The 25,510-nt window shown below is 32.9% G+C and overlaps 4 protein-coding genes across 4 annotated transcripts; 2 read left to right on the forward strand and 2 right to left on the reverse strand.

The window, feature by feature from the left end:
• Positions 1–1,129: 1,129 nt before the first annotated feature.
• On the reverse strand, positions 1,130–5,010 carry LOC105631888 (cytochrome c biogenesis protein family). Its single transcript, XM_012214098.4, has 8 exons — positions 4,430–5,010; positions 3,644–3,863; positions 3,458–3,569; positions 3,109–3,381; positions 2,635–2,900; positions 2,131–2,287; positions 1,966–2,049; positions 1,130–1,669 (listed from the first exon to the last, which is right to left on the reverse strand). The coding sequence occupies exons 1-8, from the start codon at positions 4,848–4,850 to the stop codon at positions 1,508–1,510; spliced, it is 1,695 nt and encodes a 564-aa protein (XP_012069488.1). The 5' UTR covers positions 4,851–5,010; the 3' UTR covers positions 1,130–1,507.
• A 671-nt stretch (positions 5,011–5,681) lies between these two features.
• LOC105631902 (Mitochondrial transcription termination factor family protein) lies at positions 5,682–6,741 on the forward strand. Its single transcript, XM_012214123.4, has one exon. The coding sequence runs from the start codon at positions 5,730–5,732 to the stop codon at positions 6,561–6,563; it is 834 nt and encodes a 277-aa protein (XP_012069513.1). The 5' UTR covers positions 5,682–5,729; the 3' UTR covers positions 6,564–6,741.
• Positions 6,699–18,571, reverse strand: LOC105631913 (transducin family protein / WD-40 repeat family protein). The gene is made up of 23 exons (XM_012214135.4): positions 18,285–18,571; positions 17,441–17,772; positions 15,954–16,057; positions 15,375–15,443; positions 14,382–14,442; positions 13,912–14,051; positions 13,629–13,818; positions 13,211–13,272; positions 12,790–12,878; positions 12,283–12,355; positions 12,105–12,164; positions 11,359–11,505; positions 11,202–11,240; positions 11,028–11,065; positions 10,225–10,311; positions 9,956–10,121; positions 9,470–9,547; positions 9,054–9,190; positions 8,779–8,855; positions 8,550–8,619; positions 8,321–8,386; positions 7,591–7,729; positions 6,699–7,061 (listed from the first exon to the last, which is right to left on the reverse strand). The coding sequence occupies exons 1-22, from the start codon at positions 18,348–18,350 to the stop codon at positions 7,595–7,597; spliced, it is 2,286 nt and encodes a 761-aa protein (XP_012069525.1). The 5' UTR covers positions 18,351–18,571; the 3' UTR covers positions 6,699–7,061; positions 7,591–7,594.
• Positions 18,572–20,492: 1,921 nt separating this feature from the next.
• LPAT5 (lysophosphatidyl acyltransferase 5) lies at positions 20,493–24,122 on the forward strand. Its single transcript, XM_012214145.4, has 4 exons — positions 20,493–20,721; positions 21,727–22,503; positions 22,731–22,861; positions 23,448–24,122. Exons 2-4 carry the CDS (start codon positions 21,932–21,934, stop codon positions 23,876–23,878), a joined length of 1,134 nt encoding a protein of 377 aa, XP_012069535.1. The 5' UTR covers positions 20,493–20,721; positions 21,727–21,931; the 3' UTR covers positions 23,879–24,122.
• Positions 24,123–25,510: the final 1,388 nt, after the last annotated feature.

The following is a 25,510-nucleotide window of genomic DNA, read 5'->3' on the forward strand; positions in this document are numbered from 1 at the left end:
TTAGCCATTAGTTTTCTTTTACATTGAAAATTAGGAAGTCCCTTAATCCAGCAAGACATCTCCCCTCCACCTTTTTTTTTTTTTTTTAGAATTTGCCTATTATAATCTTATTTTATAAAAAGGACTTACCAACTATTAGATTATATTAAATTAAGTTGAATACATTAATAATAACTATATTTAATTTGAATACAATATTATAATCTAATGGTTATCTCTTATAGTACTTTTTTAAGAATCATATTTCATTCTCTTTTTTAGTAATTTAATAACATGAATTTTAAATTATTTTATTATTTTTATATTTAAATAATTTAATCTAACACACAGAAATTTATTTGAATGTTTAAAATACAATATTTAAATTTTATGTGCATTTGTTTTCTTTTCCATTCCAATTTTAAGGAAACCAAACAATTCCTAAAAAGTTATATACATGCATCCTTTTGAAGCTACCGACTGCAATTTCTTTTTCTTTTTTTATTCAGCACCTACTACAATTCTAATGCCACCAAACAGTTACAAAATAATTATAGGTAATGAAATAATATTCCACTATTTTTATTAGAAATAAAATATCAATTTTGAAAGAGGGATTAACAATCGACTCCTTGAGCATCTAACTAATTAAAGTCCAACCGTTAAATTGCTCTCCATTCGATATCATCGACAGAAATATAAACTGATGATCGGGATGGAAGTGGGGCGGATACCCACGAATTTTAAACTATCCATAATCGTATTCGTTTAAAATTTTACTGCTCTTATTCGTTTTCAAATCTGTTTAAATATCTATTTAAATATATGTATCTAAACTCGTTTAAAATTTTATTATTTGTATAGTCTCAAACCTGTTTAAATTACTCCTTAAACGGATAAGGTATCCGCACATTTTAAACTATCCAAACTATCCAAACCCGAACTTATTTAAAATGCATTTAAAGAAAACTATGTAGAGGAATAAGATACTTGTGGTTCCTGCATATTATTCTAATTGTAATAGATAGATGGTGCCAATGAACAAGCTTGAAATTTGCAATGACAATTTCAAATCGGTCCAGAAATTATAATGTATAATAATAACAATGATGATTATTATTAATCCAAGTAAAAGTAGATGATGATAGTATATTCAAATGAATCAATCACTTTGAATTATGAACTAAATGTGTTTAATACAAAATTGTTCGATCTGCAAGCTGAAAAACAACCTTCAATGTCAAGCTCGAGTATAAGCTCCCATCTTGCTCAAGCTACATAGCAGAGGGTAGCCGTCCTGTCTATAACCCCAGCCCTTTCATTACAAATATAAGTGTGTATATACTCGGTAATGCCAGTAACTATATATACATTCAGAAAAGGATATTCTATGAACTGTGCTCAGATGGAGCTGTCATCAATATATGAAGTTGAAGAACCGAATAAATTGGATTCGTACACTTCTTATCTCGGTTCCACCAAAAAAATTTGAATGTTAGGTGATCCTCTTTCTGTGATTCTTTAAAAACTAGTCACTTTTGATATCAAACTGCTTAGAAAGAGAAGATGCTGATTCAACTATCTCAGGAACATTATCGAGCAAGCGATTTACCTCATCTTCGAATATAGCCTTTGCTCGGTTACTCTTTCCTCCAACAATCACTGCTGTTCCATCTTGCAAAGCCCATACCTTTGATGACATAATAGAAGCGAGTGGAAATGAGACAAGTAATAACATTAAACACATTATTTCACAAGACTATAAGCATTCTGAATTGCGGAGCACTAGGATATAGACAGAAAATTAGCTATATTACTTTGTAGAGAAAATAGTATGCCAATCTCAATAAAAAGCCATTGGGTTAAGAGCCAATGGTCAAGTGCCTCTCCTCAAGGAAAAGGTCAATAGTTAAAACCCCGAAAATCATCCCAGTTTAAGAATTTTTGAGTTACTGAAAAAAACGATATAGACATAAGAGTATTCACCTGTGAGTGAGACAAGTAACTGATGCAAGTTGTGAGCATTAGAAAACCAAATCCAGCATACACAACAGGCACCCCTGGATCAGTCTGAGTAAAGACAAGGTTTAGTGCTTTGCAGATTATTATGGAATAGAAATTATAGTAGTTGCAAAAGTTTTTTGTCTTCACCTTCAGTTCAAGACCAGTACTTCCTATTGCATCTTCAATGATAATTCTTGTTCCATCTATTTCAATTGGAAGCTTAGAATTAGGTCGTCGAACTCCAACAAATTTTCCTTCTTGATCATATAGGACAATGGATTGCAGATCACGGGCAAGCATTGATCTAAAAATTCATTATATAAAAGAACAGAAATCAAGATGATGTTTGAGGGGAAAACTAACATAAAAGGTAAAGAGCATTAAGTATCAACTGCTAACCATGCCCTACAAAAAGAACATCCATCAATTGAGTCTTTATCTTGATCATAAAATCTCTACTACCTTCAGTTAACTACTTGGAAATTGTTGCAGGAAAACCTAAAATTCATATTCTTAGTGATAACAAAATGCTCTCTTGGAACCAGAAGCAGAGTTTGGTTATATGGATAAATGAAAGGAAGTGATTAACTCTATAGGCCAGCTATGAGTAGTTAAAGACAAAGAAACAAGACGTGAAACTAAAATACATACATTCCTTTGACATTAGGAGAATTAACATCCCCAACTGGTAAGAAGGTTCCAAAAAGTTTCTTGTCACCATTGACCTTCAGAGGTGCCATAGCCAAATTGAAAGGTCCTTCATCATTTTTAAGTATCTGTAAGGCAGAAAAGCTCCAGTCTGTTTGGTATATTGTGATCCCACCATAGCGTAAAGGGTTGTTTACACTTATTGTTTTCCTCAACACCTCCTTTCCATCAAGATCAAACAGTGAAAGATCACTGTAAAATTGTGACACCTACAAAGAGAAGGAAAAGAAAAAGCATAGATATACGTATTAATGTCAAGGAAGCAGAAGTAGAGAGAGGAAAAAAAAAGGAAAATATTACTGAACTAGATATTGCATGCATAAAATTCATTTTTTTTTCCTAATCTACCATTTGATTAAAGAAGTCATCTAGTTTATATATTCCTTCGCACAGATACAAAAGACAATAAACATTCACCTCTCCACTATCATAGTATTCCATGTAGAATTTGTTGACATGAACCTCTGTATTGAAAGCTTCAGTTGGAGTGGAAAGAAACCCAGATGGACCCAGTACATCACCTACGACAAAATTCAACCCCTGTGGAACAGTGACTGAGCCTCTGAAGCTGCCAGCAGCAGTAAGAGTCCCCCCTGCCATTATAAGCAACATGGCTAAATGTACTCCAATAGGAGCAAACCGACCAGCCAGACCCTTGAATGCATATAGAGATGGTCCTTTCAGGAATACCTATAATAATCAAACCAAGCATGTGAGCATAAAATGTGCATATAAGATACTAGTTCATTACAAAGAAAATTATGACCTCATATCCAGCTCCCATCAGAATAACACCCAAATCTTGAATGGATGCGCTTGGCAAAGTGTCTGAATATTCCTGCTTACGAATAGCTTCAGACGAAAGCAAAAAATTCCACCTGCATAAATCAATTGGTAAACACCTGCATGTTCCCAACTCAAGAGAAATATTTATGCTGCAAAAAATTCAGACCTTCTTGCAACCTTAACCAGAGGGATTTGCGTTGTGTAAGTGCAAGCCATAAGAGATGTTCCCAGGAGAGCCAACATTCCCAAGAACACCGGAGATGAGAACATGTGATCAAATCCAAGGGTGAGAATCCATCTCCAAGTGAAAAATCCTAACACAGGATTCTCTTCGGGAAATTTTTGGAAATAGAATTCTGGAGTCTCACCTTGATCAATGAAAGTACCTGTAGAAGCATATGAACAATATAATTCAACAAAATAGCGTGAAGAACAATTCAAGAAGCAGGTCAAGGAAGAATACTATACATGTTATGAAGAATTGGAAGCCTCTACATAGAATAAGAACATGAAAATTAGTAAAAGAATTGAAAAGTCATTGCTTAATTAAGGAAACCTTTGATCTTGAACCCCAATTTTTGCAATGGTCTATGAGCAAATTCACCATTTGGAATGAAATTATGTTTAGTTCAAAAGGCAACCTTTGAATCAAAGGCTTTACAAATATGTTCTCAAAAAATTAATGAATGGTCCCCTAGAGACTCCAATTTTCTTCATTCTATCCAAGAGAATTAATTTCTTGACCATTCTATCTAAATTTTCTTGTCTTAATTGATCCTTTTAAGGGCATAGTAAGCCCTTTTTTTTAAGAGCTGTTCCCATGACTAGTCAAATTATGCTCAAGTGGACATGCTATATGCTGCAAATAATCTTAATGCAAAACATATATAAATCACCAAATAAAAACTATTAACAAAGAATTAACCTTATAAACACCAAAATCTGAACATACCTAGAGCCATTAGAGCAGCAATAACAAACATTTCTCCAATAGCCAAGGGCAAATTAGACAAAACGGCCAAAACCCTTCTAGGCAGCCTCTTCATGAAACCCAACGGTCCACCTCCACCTCCGCTACCTCCACTTCCTGCCTTCTCCGGAACCTTCCCATCCAAGTCCCCACTCTCCTCTGATACTGGCGGAGCTGAATTTGATAGTAGAATCTTTCCTGACACATTATTGTCTTTTTTCTTGATTTCTTTAGAAGTTTTCAGTTTGCAAGTTATGGTTAAAGAAAGAGTTTTTCTATGGCAAAGACTGTGAATTTGGGGCTTTAATTTGATGAAGGTGGAGTTAATAACAGGAGGTGATTTGAGAAAATGGGTTTTAAGAAGAAATGGGGTCGAGGGTTTAGTGGGGTTTAGAGTCTCCATTAATGGATTTTTTTGAAGGTGTTCGGTTTTCAGTTGATGATAAGTGTAACGACCATAGCAGTTGGCTTATCCAGTGAAAGAATACGTAGATTTTTATTTTATTATTTTATTTTTTTGAACTGAGAAATTTTATTATTGCGGTAGCTTTTCGTGAATTTTTGTAATTTGATCAACGACCACTTGACATGTCAATATTTTGTTTGGAAAACCTTTTAGAGCTTTGTAGGAAAAATAAAAAATTGAAAACAAAAAATTTAACTATAATCATTTGTGCTTCCTTTCAAAAAAAAAAAAAAAAACTACAATCATGTGCTAATCTAAGATGACAACTTCAGAATGCAATAATATTAAAGAAATTTAATAAAAAGAGAGGTAATACTCCTTTCTTAAATTATGAAATTACAGTACTTTATTTTTTTTCTTCTAAATTATAAATAACTTCTATTTTAAATATAATCTATATTTTCCAAATTATATTTATGGTTTTTAATAAATAATATATATTCCAACATAAATAATTTAATTGTAACTAAACAAAAATTAATATGATACATATTCATAAGAATACATAAAGGTTAAATTCCATAATATTATTTAGTTTATTCAAATAATTCTTTTACACCCCATCTATTAATAAGTCTTCAAATATGTTCAAAAATAATAATTGTAAAACATGTACATTTTTTTTATCCATCATAAAAAGAAATAAAAAAGACACCTTTTTTTTTTTAATAAAAGAAAGATATTTATTTAAAAAAAAAAAAAAAAAGGAAAAGAAAACAACTCCTTATCTTCTAGTTTTTCAAAATAACGACCACCCAAACGCCCTTTTGCAATTAGTTAACCTCCTCCCTCCAAAACCCATCCAAAGAAAAGCAAATGCTTCACTCTTTATCTCTGCAAGCTTTCTGTTCCTACACACCACCAACCCTAAAACCCCATCTCTCTCCCTCTTCAAAATCTCCCCTTTACATTAAATTCAATACAACTCACCATGAGAACCTTCGCTACCTCAAATCCATTGGTGTTATTGATTTCAACACTAAACCACACCAACTTCCATCTCCTGATGCCATAACCGAAATGCTCACCACCATAAATTTCTTCAAATCAAAAGGGTTTAAGGACACTGACTTCTCAAGACTCACTTCTATATATCCTAAGCTCTTTTCCGATAACTTTGACCGAACCGACATTGACCCAGTTTTCGAATTCTTGGCTACTGATTTACAAGCTTCACTTGAAGAATCTAGAGGTTTTATCCTTAATTGCCCTCAAATCCTCTTTTCTGATGTGGAATATTGTCTTAAGCCTACCCTTAACTACCTTAGACAATTAAAGATACAAAAAATCAATGTCCCAAGTAAATTAAATGCAAAAATTTTGAATACCCAAGTGGAGAAATTGCGTAAAAGGGTCAAATTTCTGAAGAGTTTAGGTTTTTCTCACAAGGAAGCAGAAACATTTTGTGCAAGAATTCCAGCTATATTTGGGTATAGTATTGAAAATAATTTGAGACCAAAAATTGAGTACTTACTAGTGCAGATGGAGAGAAGTACGGAGGAGTTGAAAGAATTTCCACAATATGTTGGATTTAGCTTGGAGAAAAGGATAATGCCTAGGCATTTACATTTGAAGCAGAGGAATGTTCAGATTAAGCTGAACAGAATGTTGATGTGGAGTGATCAAAGATTCTATGCAAAATGGAAATGACCATTTTGTATGCAATATCTAGGGTGAGTGTAAAAATACATCGCATTCTGTTCCATTCCATTTACCGATTTTCTTAGCAAAAGTTTTACTACCCATTGTTTTGCATCCAATGTAGAACTTCAACAAATAATGCAATTGTGCAGCAAAAAATATATCAATCAAATAAATTTCGGATTCATTTGTAGTTGCTTTCCTTTGTCTGCGAGGTATGATACACTTGCAGAATCTGATTTTAACTACTCGTTTCCTTTTTCCTCCCTTACAACTCAAGTTAGAAGTTTAGCACATTACCCGAAAGTTTCGGGCATGCCATGGACTGAGTTGTTTTCCAAATAATGGATTCACCTACAGCAAAATCAATGTTCTATTGTATATCGGCGACTGTGAATATCATGACTACCTGACTCGGTTTCCTGCACCTAATGAAGGACGAAGAAAATATTCAAGTTGTTAAGTTTCTTTTGAATCTCTTCAAGCTGTTGACCGTAATTACCAACCCTGGAAACGAGAAAAAATGAGGATGAGAATATAATTATCAACTCATTACTATAAAGAAATGAATTCTCAGTAATTTTCAGTCGTTAAAAGCCAAACGACTTGTTCATAAGTTGTTCAAGCATATTGAAAAAGATGGACAGTATTGCATCGAAATATTGCAAATGAACATCTCTCTTAAAGCAATTGTCTACTACATTTGTCATTTTAGGGTCCTATCCTTGTTAATGTCCAATGAGGGTGGTTAGTGATTTCATGTGTCCTCTTATGAATCTAATCCATTTCAAAAATTGCAGCACAATCCACAATAAAATGACAAAAGAAAATATTAACAAGGCACATTATTTACAAAGATTATTATTCCGATTGTAAACATCTATTGCACTGGAATGGAAAGCTGACATAATTGGACAAACATCATATGATGCTTTTAACATACATATAAGCAGTCAAGCAGGTATCGCTTATCTACCAAGTGTAGCATGCATTTCACAGTTAGTTTATTAAAGACACTTAGTTAAGAGGATCTAACCGATTCAATTCTGTTTTGCTAATAGTTCAATGTCAGCTCCAACTTCAGCAATCTTAGTTTCTCTAGAAGCCTTTGCTGTTTTGGCAATGTTCACAACATCGAAGTCCAATGCTATTTGTTTCACCAGACCATCAAGCATCTGCATTGGGAAAGAGAATAAAATATTTTACTGAACAACATATGAGGTAAGGTAAATCACAAGCAAAACTAAGAAATATGCAAAAATATATGTAACCAGTAGTGTATAGCCCAACAACAATAGTTCAAAGAATCTTTTTTTGTAACTGTTAATAAGAGGTCTTAATTGACTTCTTTTGTAAAATCTTAACATATTCTCGAAAAGCTGAAAAGAAGCTTTTTTAAGTCCATGACGCATCACCTCTTAGCTGATCAATATACATGAATATGCTGAGTGATGCATGCAGGTTCGATCAGGATTCTAAATAACAGAATGACGCCACCAAAGCAGGGGTTGCATGATCAACCAGCAGACAACTTAATATTTGAAGACCCAGAGGTTTTCAAACTTCATGCATCAGTGAAAATCAAATGTTTTGCTATCAAACAAGAGAAAAACAGCAAAGGATTCATTTAGAAAAAACTTTCCTACTTAATCTCTTGTAATATTTTATGAAGGAAAAGAAAAAATGCTGTTATGGTTATGTTAAGACATTATATAACAAACAGTAAAGTACTAATATGCGCTTTATAGATAGGGTTTATATGATACCAGTGATCCAATGGCAACTAAAGCTCGAAATTTTGAATCGATTTCTATACTTTCCTCTTCTGCAATCTGTGGAAAACCAAAGCCATAGAATCATATGACGGCTAAATCTATAATTAGTTCCTCTATTCCAAAAAATCACGCGGCATAAAATGACATATACAATCTCAAAGTATAAAACTGCAAAGAATATCCATTGTGAAATATTCGAAATAATCAAATAAGGCCATACCTCAAGAGCCGCTGAAAGAACTTGGGATTGACCTTCTTGATCCTTTTTTTCTACTAACAGCACAGCATAACTGTGAAGAATATATAAAGGCCCAAACGGGAAAGAAATCATTTCAATTAAAACTGGATGCAATATAACACCCTATATTGAATTGAAACACGTTTGAACACTGATGTGAATTATCATATTGGCAATCTGGAAAATTGTGAGCAGTTAAGAAAATACTTACTTGAGGATCATGGTAGAATAAGATAACTGCAAGTTCTTGTTTGGTGATGAATAACAACTTGAAAATGCATCAAGAATCTGCAAGATTAGTCAATTAATTATGAATCATTGCATTAAAATTGAAAAACTGCCATGCAAATGCAACATTCACTGACTATGATGAATTTCATGATTAATCGCAGATAGCCACAAATATAAATGCTGACAATGATCAGAATGACCAAACACAATGCAGTGAATGAAGAATCTTTGACATAAGAAAAAAGCATTATTTACCTCACCACGATGCCTTAGTAGCCAATTGTGATAGCCTGAATTCTTGAATAGATTGATTAGCACACGGATGCTGGTTAAAAGGTTTGAGGGTAGCGGAGAATTGGTTGTGACTCTCTTGATCACTTTTATTATTATATCTGACAGAACAAAAGGTCTACAGTATAAATTAAATCAAAAAATAAAAGTATCTCAACCATAACAAGGTCTTGTCATTAATTAGAAATGAATATGTTTGTGGAGTTATTTCCAGCTAGAACATAGAAAGCTGAGGTAATGAGCATCTCATCTGGCCTATCAAACAAATTCAGGGTTTCCATTAATAAATATGAATACTCCACATACAACTTACAAAAAGAAATTCAGGTGTTTTTTGTTGCAATCAAGTTTCAAACACACATTGGGAACATGTCACTTACCATTTTCATCTTCAACATGCTTGAGAACTAGACTCGCCCCATCTGGGTGTAAGACAATCATCCTCAGGATATCAATAACTGCAAAAATGGTGCAAAATCCCTAGGCGGGTGAATTTCATGAGGAGAAGCAGAATCCATTATCTAATTGACACCAATAAAACCAGATACAATAACCTTACATGAAAATTAAATGGAAGTCAATAAACAAAGCCTTTTACTTGAACAATACTATACATTAACTATTTGATTAACTGTATTTCTCCGAACATATAACTTAAGACTAAATATGCTCTTTCACCAGAATGAAAAATGGATTCATAGTAGAAAGCCAGAAACTTATCAGCTGTGTATTGGATAATCCTAGCTCAACACTGACAGCTACTGTTAATGCAACAGCAAAAGATACAATATACGCACAAAATTGTGATTAAGAAGACACAAATTAAGAGATAGAAAGCCTTAAAAATGCTGTCAGTGCGCACTGACCTGGAAATATCATTGCCACTGGCCAAGATATTAGTAATTTCAACAACAAAGATATGTCAGCATCTGCAAATTTGCTAGTATGATAATGTGAAGTGTCCTTCAAAATTTTAACAACTGCACCAATTCTGGAAATGTCAAGCTCTGACAAAGATGAGTTCTTTTGCTCCTTCAAAAACAAAGGAAGCAAGATTTTCAATAAAGTAATTATAAAAGTATGAGCCGCAGTGATTAATAGAAATTAACAGAAGTACAAGTGCAGAACATCATACTGGATCAGATAGAAGAGCGTTATTGAATTCAGTTATCTTCTTCAAGATTCCATCAAATTGTGCCACATCAAAAACTAGCATTCCTTTCTGGAAACAAAATTATCAAAGAAATGAGAACATTACCAATAAAATTTGAGGCATCCCATCTCAGCGTCATTAAAAATTTTGACCTTAATAAGGAAAAAGAAATAATCTGGAGAAAACTCTAATGCACCATGCTCATATTAGCTCCACCTGGGATCCTAAACTTTCATTTTTCATTTTTTTGTTACATCGGAAAATATATAGATCCTCATCTACTTGAATCAAGTTAGCAATTCTATGTTCTGCCTACCCTGCATAGTTCTTCCTATTTTCCTTTTAAAGTTCCAAGGCATAGTAACTAACCTCTCGGCAAATTTTCAAGAACATACAAGTTAATTCATAAAACTAATACCACTTAACTACAACAAATCTATCATTGAACTTAAACTTGATTATCATTGAACTTAAACTTGATTAAGGCTTCCCAAAGACATGGGAAATGCATTCATGTTTAAGTTGGGAAGTCCAGACAAAGAACTCAGCTTACAGAAAAGATAAACAAAATGCAAATATAGCATAAGTTACTCTATTAAATCCAGTTGACATGTATCAAAAACAAATGAACATTGTCACAATCCTTACATCAGCAGATATGCACCTCCTTATGTACCTTATTACAATTATATTCCATACAAGGAAAATATGCAAATGCATAGGATAACACAGAAAGAAAGGTTGATACATCCCAAAACTTTCTAAAAGGAGCTTTAAGGGCATACCTTTGGTATATGTTTGAAAGTAGGCTTTGATGAAACAGCTGTAGTATAAACAAGATTATATTAATTACCTATTAGAGCCATCTCATCCCTACACTACTTCAGCTAAATCCCAATGGCGGAGAAGCTAAGAAAAACTGGAAATCCGTTTTTTTTTTTCAGTCAATGGATGCATACCAGACAAGTTGGATGGCTGTCCAGGTACATAAGCACTTGCTGGATGTAAGAATGGGGACATCAATCATGTGAAGCCATGAAGGAACACAGTAATAACAAGAAACCTCAAAAACAAAACAACAGTCATATTATAGAACCAAAACAAAATAATACTTACAGCCGGTATAGGGATCACGGAAAGATGAATCAAGAGAAACACCCCTTTGTCCAGAATTTTGAAGTATGAACTCTACAATTTGTTGACGATAAGAAAGAGGAAGATTCTCTTTGAGAAGCCACTTATCAGCAGTTGCATATGGATTATCTGGAAATAATTCAGTCTGTGTTACCGATTTAATAAACAAAAAATTAAATACATAAATTATTTGCAGTAAGCAATCAAGAAAGTCATGCTCAAACATGCTAACAGATATTCTTTGAAAGTGAAAAAACATAGCAGGCATCAGAACCAAATATAGGTGCTTCATACATTCACTTTAAGTACATCACCTTCAATACTGCAGGTTGTATGCTAGATTTATAATAGAGTGGTCATGCTTTTGTTATTTGTTACCTTTTACATCCACCATCAGTTGTTCTTTTTTTGATAAGAAACAAAAACTTATAGAGAAAAAAAAAAAAAAAAAAAAAAAAAGGAGAGAACACCACTGGCAGAATAAGAACCTGCCGTTAATTGTTCTTCTCTGGTACACCAATTGGAGGTAGATAGCAAAGCAAACTAGAGCTTAGAATTTTGGTTAAATGCTAACTATATTTAGAGACGCTTCCTCTTTGATGAGTGATTTCCTTAATCTTTTTCTCCTTTCCAAGAACTAAAACCAGAAAAATAACACAACTGCAAAAGGAAACTGGACCTACCTTGAAGTCACAAGCATCAAAAAAAGAAAAAGGACAAAACGGTACCTGATCTGTTGTAAGGCAACTTACGAATAGGTTCACCATCTCCAATATCAACATCAAATACTGAGATAACAAAAGTGAAATCCATCAACATTGATGTAAATATAGATGAGAAACAGTCAATACATACACATATTTTAAGGTAAATGTTGTTTCAAGTAGCCAAATGTAAAGCACTAACCATAATCATATTCGATTCCATCAAGAACAGGTCGCTTCATGCCATCATCTGGACCATCAACAACTTCACCAATCTGATAATGGAAGAAAGAGAACCATAATATGAGCAATCACACAAAATTCTCAAAAATAAGAACAAGGAAATGAAAGAATATGAAATCCAAATCCATTAAAAAGAGAATAAACCAAATTAATCTACAAACACATCTCTAGCATTTTCTTTGCTACATCAAGGTCACAAACTTCTACTCCAATATGCATGCATCCAAAATGAAAGAAGCTTCCTTCACAGTCTTAACAAGGGCATCCTTAAAAACATGAGAGAGAGTTCCCAGAGATGGAACAACAGACAGCAAATATTGCAGCAACAATCATAGAAGTTAATTTGATTACCATGCTAGATAGCGAATATGTAAATAAACATGGAAATGAAAGAATGTCCACAGCCACTGAGAATAAAATTGAAGACAAAGAAATTGAAAGATAATACTATTGAACTAAGTATTACCTTATCCCACTTCTGTTCTCTCAAATTCCATGAATATGCTACACCATTATCTCCTTCTCTAACAACTTTAGTCTGACCGTCAGTGGTTCCTGATAAAAAGATAATTAGAATATATCAAATAGTTAGTTACTCATAACAAAAATAAGGAAGAAAATTCCACACCTATCACTCACAGTGGAACACGGAACTCAGGATACTCAGGTGGAATTATCTTGCAAGCAGTATTAATTTACATATTGATTACATAAGTACCATTTTGTGATACTATAGTTCTTGTAACCAAACTTGTTAGTTCTACTCACCAATATTCATCAGCCACAGATAATAGCTTCACTATCTCAATAACAGAAAATTATGGATAATTGTTATGTCCTTAAATTAAGCTAAATATTTGCAGAGAAGGGTCCAATTAAAATCACACCTGGAATCCGTAAAGCCTCTAGCCCTGGTAAATCTTCCAATTTCAGTCCTCCAACCCTCTTCCTGATTCAAATCAAACACAAATTGCATCAGATGCTAACAAGAATTAGAGGAAAGAAGCACATGCCATAAATTTGTATATGACAAACTGCCATAAATCAAGAAATTAAGACTGAGGTAAGACAAGGGTTTGTACTTAAATCAATAAGACCATATAATGCAACAATAAACAAACTACACGCATAAATACATATATCATATACATATACTATGGATGTGTGACACCTAATATATGCAGCAAACATTAGCAAAGAATAAAAATTAAAAATACTTATTTGACTTATCCTGATTGACAATAAATTGCGGATTACAAGCCACAGATTCATAGGTATCATAACATACTGACTAAATGATCATACCTGCTTAACTTGTATTGAGAGAGTAGAGAAATATAGGATTCAAGATCTAGAGGATCAGCAATCCTGTCCTGATGTGATGTCCAGATACGTACAACTCCATCTGAACATGCTGTCACAATGTCCCCATTTTCTAAAAATTTGGCATCCCAAACACAACCAGGATGCTCTATGCTCTGAATGCAAGCTCCATCTGTACCATGGAATGATTCATTTTATTGTGATAACCACCTCAAGCACTGAAGGTTACAAACAAATTGAATAACCAGAGGCAAGAAGCAACAACCTTTCCATATCTTGGCTGAACAATCTTCACTGCCACTGACAATAAGCCCAGACACATGTGAATTGACTGAATAGACAATGGAAGTATGACCAACCATCTCCATCAATACTTCGCCAGTTAATGCCCATAACCGGATTGAACTGTAGCGATAAAATAAGAGAAAAACTATTAAAACCTACATACAAGAAAAATAAGGGCAATGTAGAATTTATTCAACATAAAAATGCAGAAACCCTGGATCTCTCCCCCCCCCCCCCCTCTTCCTCTCTTCTTTCTCCCCTTTGTTAGGTTTTGATTATAGCCTCTCAGAACAACATTAAATAACCTTAATAAGTAAGCTAGCTGGCACCAGAAAAATATCTATTGGACAAACTGCTGCATTTGGCATTTAAGAGAAGAACTATATGAGGAGGTAACCTAAAAGCCTCCTCATCTATAATTCAGCAAGGAAATGGAAGCAAATAACTAACCCATCATGTGATGCAGAAAGAACACCCAAACCATGCATTTCTGCTAAACCTCGAACAGTATCTGCAGAATTCTTAAAGTTTATTAGAAAATATAAGCATACAAGCCCACAACCTACATATTTCTCAGTACAGATTAAGTGTGAAGGCCAGCAAGTGATATCGCAATTATCTTTGTCAGTGAGACATAAAGTTCTACAAAAAAATGAAAACTTGTCCAAGTAAAATTCAGTATCCACACACCCAGAGAGAGACATGTGTAGCCTCAATTTAACAAGCTAGCCTCTAGTGTTGACCAAGATCTCCTGATAAACATAAACTTAGAAGCACTTTCATTTTTTAAGTTTTAGAGTGAATGAATCATCATCCAATGCATAGTAATCCAACTTCTAGTAAGCATTACCAATATCATCATTTTGCAGTTTTCACACAAGTATTGCCACAAGTAATATTTAATATCAACAAAAAGATATATAATCCCCATTGACGTTGATTGAAACACATCATAACATGCATTTATATGATCTAATATGTTCAAACACAAAAGCTAACATAGAGAGAAAGAGAGTGAAAGGAACTTTCAAATATATATATATAAGAGAAAATAAAAACAACAAAAAACTAAGACTATCTCATCTTATTAAGAACTGCAAGATATCCTGTCACGCCCTAAGCACTAGAAAATAGAGTTATTAAAATCATTAACCTCATCATAATAATTTCAAACAAAATCATGCCCATGCTTTAGCCACCCCTTGCAATTGGCAATGTAAAAGATTGTCAGTTGTCACACAAATAGATGAACTGTAATGCCAATATCTTACTGGAAGATCATTTCAAGATAATACACTTTGCAGGATAGATGATTGTCACACAAATAAACAAAAGAACTGTCCAATTTCTTATCTGAATATTTCACGATTATAATTATAAAGAAATACACATTGAAGCAGTAACATGGTATATTTGGAAGAAAAGCAGAAAAAAAAATATAACCTGAATGCCCTACAAAAGTGTGTACACATGTCTTTCCTCTCCAAAGTTTTAAAGTCGTGTCACTTGAACCTGCATGTTGGTAGAAAGCAGAATCAACATTGTGGGTTCACATGCAACAACAACATATCTATGTATTTGGATGATCATGTGAAGATAGTTGAGAGAAAATGGGAAAAAGAACAACATATTAACCACTTGCGCGCGGTTGAACACAAATCAATAATTTCAATTTTAATGCCAAAAAGGAAAGAAAGGGAAATCTGTCTGAGGGCTCAGGGATGGCAAGGGTGGGAAAAAGGAAATCTGAGCAGGATGAAGAGGCTGCACCACTTTCCAGGACGCCTAGTGACACATCTCTAAAGGAACAATGCTAATCTCAGCAAAGAATGTTTATTACATGTTCAGTTTTCATCTCATGAAAAAAACATTAAAATCAATATCAACCAGAACAAAGTGATAGAAGTCATTTGCTGCATAATGTGCCTTAGAAGATACGGTAGCTAGATTTTAATAATTATCCTAAAGGGGATAAGTTCATCAGACTTAAACCATAAATGGGCAACAAGCAGAAACCTGTACCTGTAACAAGCTCGCCTGATTGCAGCTTTATTACTGCCTGGATAGCTGATTTATGAGCCTCCCAGGACTCAATCTCTTGGCCCTTCCTCCATCGTCTCAAAGTACTTCATAAAGAAAGCCAAGCAGAAAGATGCCACATATTAAGTAAGAGCAGTAGAATAGTCAAAATTTTCAAACTAGTGAAACCAGGTGTCTCAACAAAAGTGAAAGATCTTTTAACAGTTGGCAGAGTTTAATTAGCAAAGAACAATTCATTTTTCACATAAAACTAAAATAAGCAAGTCCAATATGAGCAGGTAATGGATGTTCTACTTCGATGATTGAACAGAGACTGCCTGAGCATTTATTTTAATCGCTTAACCCATATGGACCTCAAATCTACTAGTATGGGCATGAGGAAGAGGTATTTGACTCTCAGGAATAGTGCTGTATTGCTGTTGGCTTTTCTGTACAAAGAGCAACAAAATGATGCAATGCTGCATGTCACAGAACTGAAATGAACATAGGGATAGAAATATCCAGGGATGTTGGAGTTAGAGTATAGGAAAAAAAAAACAAAAAACAAAAAAATTTGCACGTATACCAAATCATTCCAAAATGGACTCTTTTATCTTAACCCTAAAGTATTAGTTGTAGTGGTATCCATTTTGTCAAAATTGAAATGAAATATAACCAATTATACCAGTCATTTTTTCCAACTACTAATCTCCAATTCAACTCTACTCTACCATAGCTTTTTATTGATCTCCTCAATTACAAAACATAATGGTGAAATTTTGAACAAATGGATACAACTGCAACTATTTCTTAAAAGTTAGGCTATAACAATCTATTTAGAGAGGTTTGGGAACAATCCATTTTTCCAAAAAGATTTAGGATATTTTGATCATTAGGCCTAGAATTTATCGATCCTACTGACACTTAAGTGCTGCTAGGCTTCCCACACATTAATTAACTCTCTTAGAGATTCTCAGACAAGAATTCAACTGCTTATAATTGCCTATATCCAACTAAATTTGTTTTATTTGTAGAGGTGCCTCAAGTTTAACCAGTCCTCTCCCTTATTTTGATATGCAAAACTTTATTCCTTCTAAATAAATCTTAAGCTTTTTAACATAAGCCATGAATAAAATGACAAAGAAAATGGTAAAAGTCTATATTTCTGTTTAATAAATAGATCTTCCCAATACTAGCTATCTCTTACACTCTTCTTCAGATTGTCCAACAGACCCTTTTAATGTTTTTTTCTCCTCTTAAATTATCCACAAGCCCCATTTTAATGTTTGCAATGTTCAAGTGCCTCAAAATTTTCAATAGCCAAATCCATATGCTTGCATTATGTATGTGCAGCCAAAAGTTCCAGTATTCATATATAAGAAATAAACTATCAAATACTGATTGTATGAATTACAGGAAATCCCAAAACAATTAACAAATTAAAACCAGGAAGTTCGAAATGAAAAATGGCACGCGACAAATGAGCTTACCTATCAACAGAAGATGATAAGATGTCCCCATCATCCAATGCAATGCCAGTGACTTGCAATTGATGGCCCCTTAGTGTCTGCACCTTCTCTCCATTACTCAAGTTCCAAACCAAGACCAGTGTGTCCATGCCACCAGACACAATCCCACCTTCAGGGTACTCTTCATTTGGTGGAATCCAAGCCAATGGTCCTACAAAACTCGAATGCCCCAACAAAATTTTTGACGAAGCATACTTGTCCTTGTCTGATGGATCAAGAGACCAAAACCTCACAGTCCGGTCCCTCGAAGAAGTTGCAATACCAGCATTGCCACATACACATATACCACGAACCTAATATTCAAACAATGCAAGTGTATTTCAAACAAATAGTAGTATAATTTGAGTATATATGCACAACATCAACAGTCATAGAAATGAACTCTTTATCCTGAATTTCCATATGCTTCTATTACCATACACACAACTTTCAGCCAACAGTATCAAAATTCATGCAATAATTATAAATATATATGTGGATATCAATTCAAATGTCGGCATCAAATCGGCAAAAGCTTATTAACTAGAAGAACAATTATCTTCATCACAACTCTTAAGCTACTCAAAATCCACGTTGCCTTGAACTTTTATAGGTTACTAACATGTAATTAAATTTCTGTATTCCTTGACATTATTTGTTTCCATTATAAATTTTGATAGCATTTGATTTCATAAGTATAAGCAAAGTAAATTTGCAAAAATTGAAACAGAAATGATTAGTAGGTGAAGAAAACAATTACAGACTAGAAATGCGAAGAAAATTTTGCAGAAGAAAAACGGAAAATAACAGGAAGTGGAAATCTTACGTCGTCTTCGTGGCCTCGAAGTTCACAGCTCAATTTGTACTCTCTGAAATCAATCTCCATGTCCATAACTGCAAATCTCTTATCGATAGAAGAAAGAGAGAGAGTTTATACAGATAAGAGTTTAAGAAGTAAAGAGAAGTGGATTGCGATCGGAAGAATCAAAAGAGCAACTGCTTCCTGACTTCGTTGCCAAGTTTTTTCTTTGTAAAATTCACTGGCAGCACCAACCCTTCGACTTGGAGGTGCTTTTGTAATTCTGGGTTTTTTCAGATGATTTTCGTAATTTACAGCATTAAGCCCCTGGCATAATTACGGATCAGCATACTATTTTACAAATATTATAATCTGACCAACAATAATAATTTATAATGTTATTTCTGCCTCTTATATGTTTAGACCGTTCTTAATCGACTTTGATTTTATGTAATCTGTATTTAAAAATTGTAACTGCATTAGTATACTGAAATTACAGTACTATCCTTCTAAAAAAATTTTTAGCACTCCCTAAGTGCAGATTTTAATATAATCCTTTGTCAATAGTATGTAATGGAAAGAAAAAAAAAGCTTTATTCGTCCATTGATGGATACACTTTTATATTCAGGAATTAAGAAAAAATTAATAATTATTTTAGTTAGAAATTTAAATTTACATATATTTATTTTATTATACCCATATTTTAATATGAGATATAATTATTAATCTATCATTGACTTTTTATGTCGATCAATTTTAATTAATTATCTAAAATTGGTTGATATGCATTGAAAATGACTAAACTTACTAAATATTCACATTTTCAATTTTCAAAATGATCTATTATTTTCAAAAAAAATTTCAAAATGATTTATAATAAATAATGGCATTGGAAAAAAAATAATTGATAAAAAAAGTTATTTTTAACAAGTAACATTATATATGGAGATAATAGAGATTTAATACACTCGTTCTGTCTCATAATTTATGTCTTGATTTGGCTTGCAAATAGATTTAAAAACACTTAATTAATATAGTTAAACTATATAATTGTTGCTTCTCATATATATATATATATATATATATATATATATATATATCCTTATGTCAATATCTATAAAAATTAAATGATCCATTATAAATTGTCCTTTAAATTAATCAAAATATAATCAAATATTTGATTAATTATAGTTTTATTTTATTAGAAGATTAAAGGTTAATATGTTAATTTATTTATATCAAAATTTAATTAACAATAATGTAGCAGTGTCACTATTATATTTATTGACAAATAAGCATAAGAAAATAGTAAACTTCAAATATTATTTATTTCTAATAAAGAAAATATGAAAACAATATGGAACAGAAAAAAAATAAAAGTGGAAAAAAATTATGCGATGGAGTGCTTTTTTTTCCTTAAACAATAGCATTTAAAAAAAAATTAATTGACTTATTGTATGATTGTAGACAATAAATTTACTAATCAAATATACTACCATTTTTTTTTCTAATTATGTTTTCCATTTTCAAAATTTACAACCTGATAGAAATTAAAAAATACAAAATAAAAGATTTTCCATAAATCAACACCACCTTATGATCTAAGAATTTGAAAAACTATAAGTTTATTTAATTTGTAAGAATAATAAAATTTGAAAATTATCAGCAGTATTATATATATATATATTATTTTGTAAAATTAAATTTACTGAAAAGTTAAAGTTGTGTAAATAATAAATAAAATATTTTTTATTTATTAAAAGGTTTGATTGGTCGAAATATTACTCCGACTTACACAACAGGGTGGCTCTCTTTTAACTCACCAAATTAGTGAACTTATGATCGAGATAATTTGAACTCGAAAACTCTTATTCATTTCACGAGTGAGTAGATCAAATCATAAATAATTTATTTATTTCATGAATTTTAATCAAAATTCTTATCTATTTTCATTAATTGATAAATTATTGATGTGTCATTGAAACATTTGATTTTTTCATTTAAAAAATATAATTTTTATCGTTGATTGGGAAATTAAAGGGTAAGCTTAACATAAAAAAAAATACTCAGCGACTTTACTAAATAATAGAAATATGATAACAATTTCAAACAAAATTAAGGGAAAAAATGAAAAAAAATATTTGAGCAATAAAGTAACGATAAATAAACAGGAATAAAAAATGCTGTTTCTTAAGTAACAACTCCTGAGAACAAAACAATAGTAAAGGTTCCAGACTCTTTCAAAAAAAAAAAAAAAAAAAAACAATGGTAAAGGTAGTGGCAATTCGTAATTTCAAGCACTTGAAGGTCTCCTTTGCTTATTGTCACCGGCTCTAAAATCTTCGCCTGGCATCCACATTCCATTGCAACAACAGAGTATAGACTCTGCATTTTACAGCGCAAGCTCAGGTCACCAACTTCCTCGGCGACGCCTTTTTTCACCATTAGAATTATCTATAGAAGGTAATTTAAATGCAGGTTTCTTCTTCCAGTTCTTCGTATAACTAACATATCATATGCTTGTTTCCCGAGAAATTAAAGAAATTACAAATATGAATCCTATAACTTCACATCATTCAACTCACAGCTAATAACAATACCATTGTACTCTGTATTTGCTTTTTCGAATTGATCTCTTCAAGTTTTAGAGCTCAAAATGTTGTTGTTAGGTTATAGTTTGATATGAAGCTCACTCTTGCTTTGATTTCCCTTTTTTGCTCTGCAGCCAGACTAAGATTTTTATGGCATTTTACCATTTTGACCTTTACTTGAGGCAATGTGTTTAAGATCCACGGATTTGTCATCTTGTAATGTGCAGATACTATATTTTATTTATAAACTATGTTTTGCTGAATATTTTGATCTGGAATATGCTTAACATGAGAGTGGAATTTTTTTGTTGGCAGCTTGTACTGAACTTCCTCGCATTGTATTTTATATTTGGAAATGGCGATTTAACTATAAGTTGCAACTAACTTCTTTAATTATAAAAAAAGTTTAGTCCCATTTTCCTAAATGCCTTTTTAAATCCAAATGAAAACTGAATGCTTAATTTATCATTATTCTACAATTTTGTCAAAATAAGTTCAATTTAATTTTCATCTGCGCAAGATCTTATTTATAATATGCTGTTCTTGCAGTGAGATACCTTGAGGAGACAAAGAAATTTTGTGAACTAATTTATTCTTAGACATGGTTTTTGAAGTTATTAAAGCATAATCTACGCTGTTAAGAGCATTAATGTTATGCCTATTATTTCTGTCCTGTCAACTTATAATCAATATTCCTACCTTTCTTTGACTGTTTATTCAATTTGTTAAGTTTGTTATGAAGTCCCTAAATATATTCCTGATTTCAGTTGGCACAGTTAGATTATGTCCTCTTCTACTGATACATGCATATATCATGCCAATTTGTTGCTACATTGATCAATAATTGTTATTTTCACCTTTTTTGCTTTTATCCCAGTGAACCACTGCCAGGCATTTGATGACTTGGAGTCTTGGAGATGACATACAAAGTTAAGATTATGCTCCATTGAGTAGCATTCTTGAACTTGAAGCTTTGGCAAGTTGTGTTAGACTAGGAACTTGTTAGGTGAGATTTGAGGAGGTAAGTATCTAAGATATTGAATCTACATTTGAACGGACATTAAAATCTGGTTTATGAATATATGGAAGTTCGAGGGGCTGTATATTCTGGGAATGAAACAGTTGATCGTGCTTTGACTCCGCTAAAATTGATCAGGGGTATTGTGTGTTTAGTCGTGTTGGTTGTAACAGCATTTATGATGCTAGTATATTTTGGCTTTTTGAGTGCTGTTATACTGAGACTTTTCAGCATACATTATAGCAGGAAAGCAACATCTTTTTTCTTTGGTGCTTGGCTAGCTTTATGGCCTTTCCTCTTTGAAAAGATAAATAAGACCAAAGTCATTTTTTCTGGTGAAACTGTTCCTGCAAAGGAACGTGTTTTGCTTATTGCAAACCACAGAACTGAGGTTGATTGGATGTACTTGTGGGACCTTGCATGGAGGAAAGGTTGTTTGGGATACATAAAGTATGTCCTCAAGAGCAGTTTGATGAAATTACCTGTGTTTGGTTGGGGATTCCACATTTTGGAGTTCATCTCAGTAGAGAGGAGGTGGGAGGTTGACGCATCAAACATGCACCAAATGCTTTCAAGTTTTAGGGATCGCCAAGATCCCCTCTGGCTTGCTCTCTTCCCTGAAGGAACGGATTTCACGTAATGACTTTCTTCTTAATATTGCTTTTCTTCCTTCTTTTTGGAAAGCTCCAAGTTTTCCATCAATTTTAAAGTTATTAACAAGTAGCATAACATTTTCAAAAATAATTCCTATTTTTATCAATTATTCTGAAAATCTTTTTATACCAGAATGAAATTTTCTCAACCTTTGTTATATTTCTTACATCAGGGTTTCCATTTTTTTTCCCTTGTTTTTTGTTTTGCAGTGAGCAGAAGTGCATTCGGAGTCAAAGATATGCAGCTGAAAATAACTTGCCAGTCCTGAAAAATGTGTTGGTCCCAAAAACCAAGGGCTTCTATGCCTGCTTGGAAGATCTGAAGGGCTCTTTGGATGCAGGTTGTTTCTCTTTCTTTGGTTCTTTCTGCTTGATGCTATTATCAGAATGACTGCTCTTTTATGCTTTGAAAGTTTGAAACTACCCTTACAGTACACGGATAGTTGAATAGTAACAAAAAATTTCACTTGATCAAGAAATAAATGAAATCACATTTTCTAATCAGGAATATACAATGTTGCTAAGATATTTTCTTTATCAATCCTCAATGATCAATTAACTTTGTCCTCTTGCATGCAAGACTTGCCTGAATCTGAAGTGTGTCTCATTTAATGCATTATGGTAGGAGTGGGAGCTTACAGGAAGAAGCTCCCTTTGTGTTGTGCACTAGTGAAATGAAAACAGAAAGAAAGAAAAAATAACTGAGCTCAAACACAAGAAGCATGAAACCATAAATGTCAGACATGAGGTCCATTTTTTTTCCTCCAATAAGAAAAAAGGCTGGAGAAACGATGAGCTATTTGATTACTGATTTCTCTGTTTGACCTGTTTGGTTGAACAGATGGTCACTGATGAGGTTTCGAAATTACAATGCTTGAATTTGCTTTGAACATCTTTTTCTCAATTTGCATAATTTATTCATTGCAGTTTATGATTTGACCATTGGTTACAAACCACGGTGCCCAACTTTATTAGACAATGTTTTTGGCGTGAACCCCTCTGAAGTTCATATTCATGTTAGGCGCATAGCTCTTGATGAAATCCCACATTCTGAAAAAGAAGTTGCTGCTTGGTTGATGAAGACATTCCAACTAAAGGACCAATTACTTACAAATTTCTATTCCCAAGGCCATTTCCCTCATCAAGGTACAGAAGGTGACCTCTCAACAGTGAAGTGCTTTGTAAATTTTGTGGCAGTAATACTTTTGATTGGCACATGTATGTTTTTCACTTTTTTCTCATCAATTTGGTTCAAGATTTATGTATCTTTAGTATGTTGTTATTTGGCATCTGCAACCTATTTCAACGTTCGTCCAATGCCACTTCTTAGCTTTCTGAAAACTGTTGCTAGGTTTTAAACCTCTCAATGCAGCAAAAAGAATTTCTCCCAGGTGAATTCTATAGAGCCCATAATTTAAGTTTCTTTGCCTGCTAGAGATATGCTGTTGCTTCGTCAAACTAATTAGCAACTTTTGAAGTTTCTGGCATCTTAGAAGACTCATACCTGTTTAATGGCTTATATTTCATATATCAACTGTCTATGCTATTGTAAGACTTACTACCTATATGTATAATTAAACATGTCAACCTGTTGCAGACGAAGTATCTTTAAACCTTTGATATCCATAGATTATATGCACACGCACACAGCACAGACAGGGACAAAGCTGGTTTGTGCAAGGCAATGTTAATGTTGATTGGGTTTCATCTCATTTCTAATTTGCTTCATTTATGTTTGAAATATGTATTGTCATGAATTCTGGCTTTCTAGGTTCTTGCTAATGATGCAATGGATACCTACTATATAAGTTATGGTCTCACTTGGCAGAACAAGTTTGTGCATAAAAGATGTTGAATTGTGCTCCAGTTTGTCGTGCTAATCCATCTTTTCTTTTTCTTTGAAGAAACGCACACTCACACACACGAGACAGGACAGGATACACTGTTTATCAAAACCATGACAATTTGGACACAACATGCTAACCTATATATCTTATACACAGGCAATTGTGCTAATCCATCTTGAACTGCTACATTACTTAGCTTTCTTTCTTCGCTCTGTCTCGTCACTATGGATCATTCTTTTCAATTATGTCCTGTTTTTGGAGTCTAAACCCTTTCTTTTTCCCTAGTCCCCATTCTTACCATTTTGGTTCTTATGTACATACATGCGGTGCAGCAAAAGAAAATGAAAAGCTAAATAAAAGAAAGAGATCATTTTGTCTTTTATTTTGTTCTTTCTGGTGCCACTGGGGCTGTTCAAGGTGAGGACCTTGATTCATAATTATATGTTTTATGATTCATCAGATCCTACTGCTTGCTTAGTCTGGAGTTTATCTGAAAGCAGGTGACTGCTTAAGCCATGCACAAGCACCGGCAGCAGAGGATATTATATATATATCTGAATCACAGCTCACCATATAAAACATGCATGTGATTTCATGACTAAAGAATTTACCTTGCTTACTGGTTGCCATTTTTTGTAGACTTGTATTCAAAACATAGGCTTTCTTTCTCCATTTTTTTACAGGAGTTCTTCATTCTTGGTTAGGAGTTCATTCCTACTCTTGTTCATCCATATATGACGATTTTGGATTTTCTCATATAACTCTGTTTTTGGCTTTTTGATTACTCCTATTTTTGGAAGTCTAGCAACAAATTAGCATCAGTTTGTTAAATGGATTTCTTTTTTCATTATTTGATACGATCTGGTTATTATCGTTTTTATGGAATAAAAAAAGATTTGGATAAAGCAACTCATAAAACGAATTTTATTTACGTTGAAATTTTAATTAGTGACTATAGACAAATAAACGTCCGGTACTATATGTATTCTTAAGAATAAAATATTAAGGATAAAGTTATTTTTGGTGTTTGAACTTTTATTTTGTTTTCTATTTTCGTGTCATGAAAGGAATTTGTTAGTGAAATAAATATATAATATTTAACTAAATGCCTTCTTATCAACAAACACATCTAAAAATAAAATT

The sequence above is a fragment of the Jatropha curcas genome, chromosome 11 (genome assembly GCF_041381405.1).
Source record: "Jatropha curcas cultivar XTBG-Jc1 chromosome 11, XTBG_Jcur_1.0, whole genome shotgun sequence".
Lineage (NCBI taxonomy): Eukaryota > Viridiplantae > Streptophyta > Magnoliopsida > Malpighiales > Euphorbiaceae > Jatropha > Jatropha curcas.

Bases quoted from the DNA above. Each gene is read 5' to 3' on its own strand.
- LOC105631888 (XM_012214098.4), bottom strand. From the start codon at position 4,850: ATGGAGACTCTAAACCCCACTAAACCCTCGACCCCATTTCTTCTTAAA. The intron at 2,288-2,634 runs GTATGTATTTTA...ATGAATTTTTAG, and splicing joins TCTCCTAATGTCAAAGGAAT to ATCAATGCTTGCCCGTGATC. The intron at 1,670-1,965 runs GTGAATACTCTT...ATGTCATCAAAG, and splicing joins GTTACTTGTCTCACTCACAG to GTATGGGCTTTGCAAGATGG.
- LOC105631902 (XM_012214123.4), top strand. From the start codon at position 5,730: ATGCTTCACTCTTTATCTCTGCAAGCTTTCTGTTCCTACACACCACCA.
- LOC105631913 (XM_012214135.4), bottom strand. From the start codon at position 18,350: ATGGACATGGAGATTGATTTCAGAGAGTACAAATTGAGCTGTGAACTT. The intron at 12,165-12,282 runs GTTAGTGCTTTA...TTGTTATCTCAG, and splicing joins TGGAATCGAATATGATTATG to TATTTGATGTTGATATTGGA. The intron at 9,191-9,469 runs GTAAGTGACATG...TTGTTCTGTCAG, and splicing joins GCATGTTGAAGATGAAAATG to ATATAATAATAAAAGTGATC.
- LPAT5 (XM_012214145.4), top strand. From the start codon at position 21,932: ATGGAAGTTCGAGGGGCTGTATATTCTGGGAATGAAACAGTTGATCGT. The intron at 22,504-22,730 runs GTAATGACTTTC...TTTGTTTTGCAG, and splicing joins CCTGAAGGAACGGATTTCAC to TGAGCAGAAGTGCATTCGGA. The intron at 22,862-23,447 runs GTTGTTTCTCTT...TATTCATTGCAG, and splicing joins GAAGGGCTCTTTGGATGCAG to TTTATGATTTGACCATTGGT.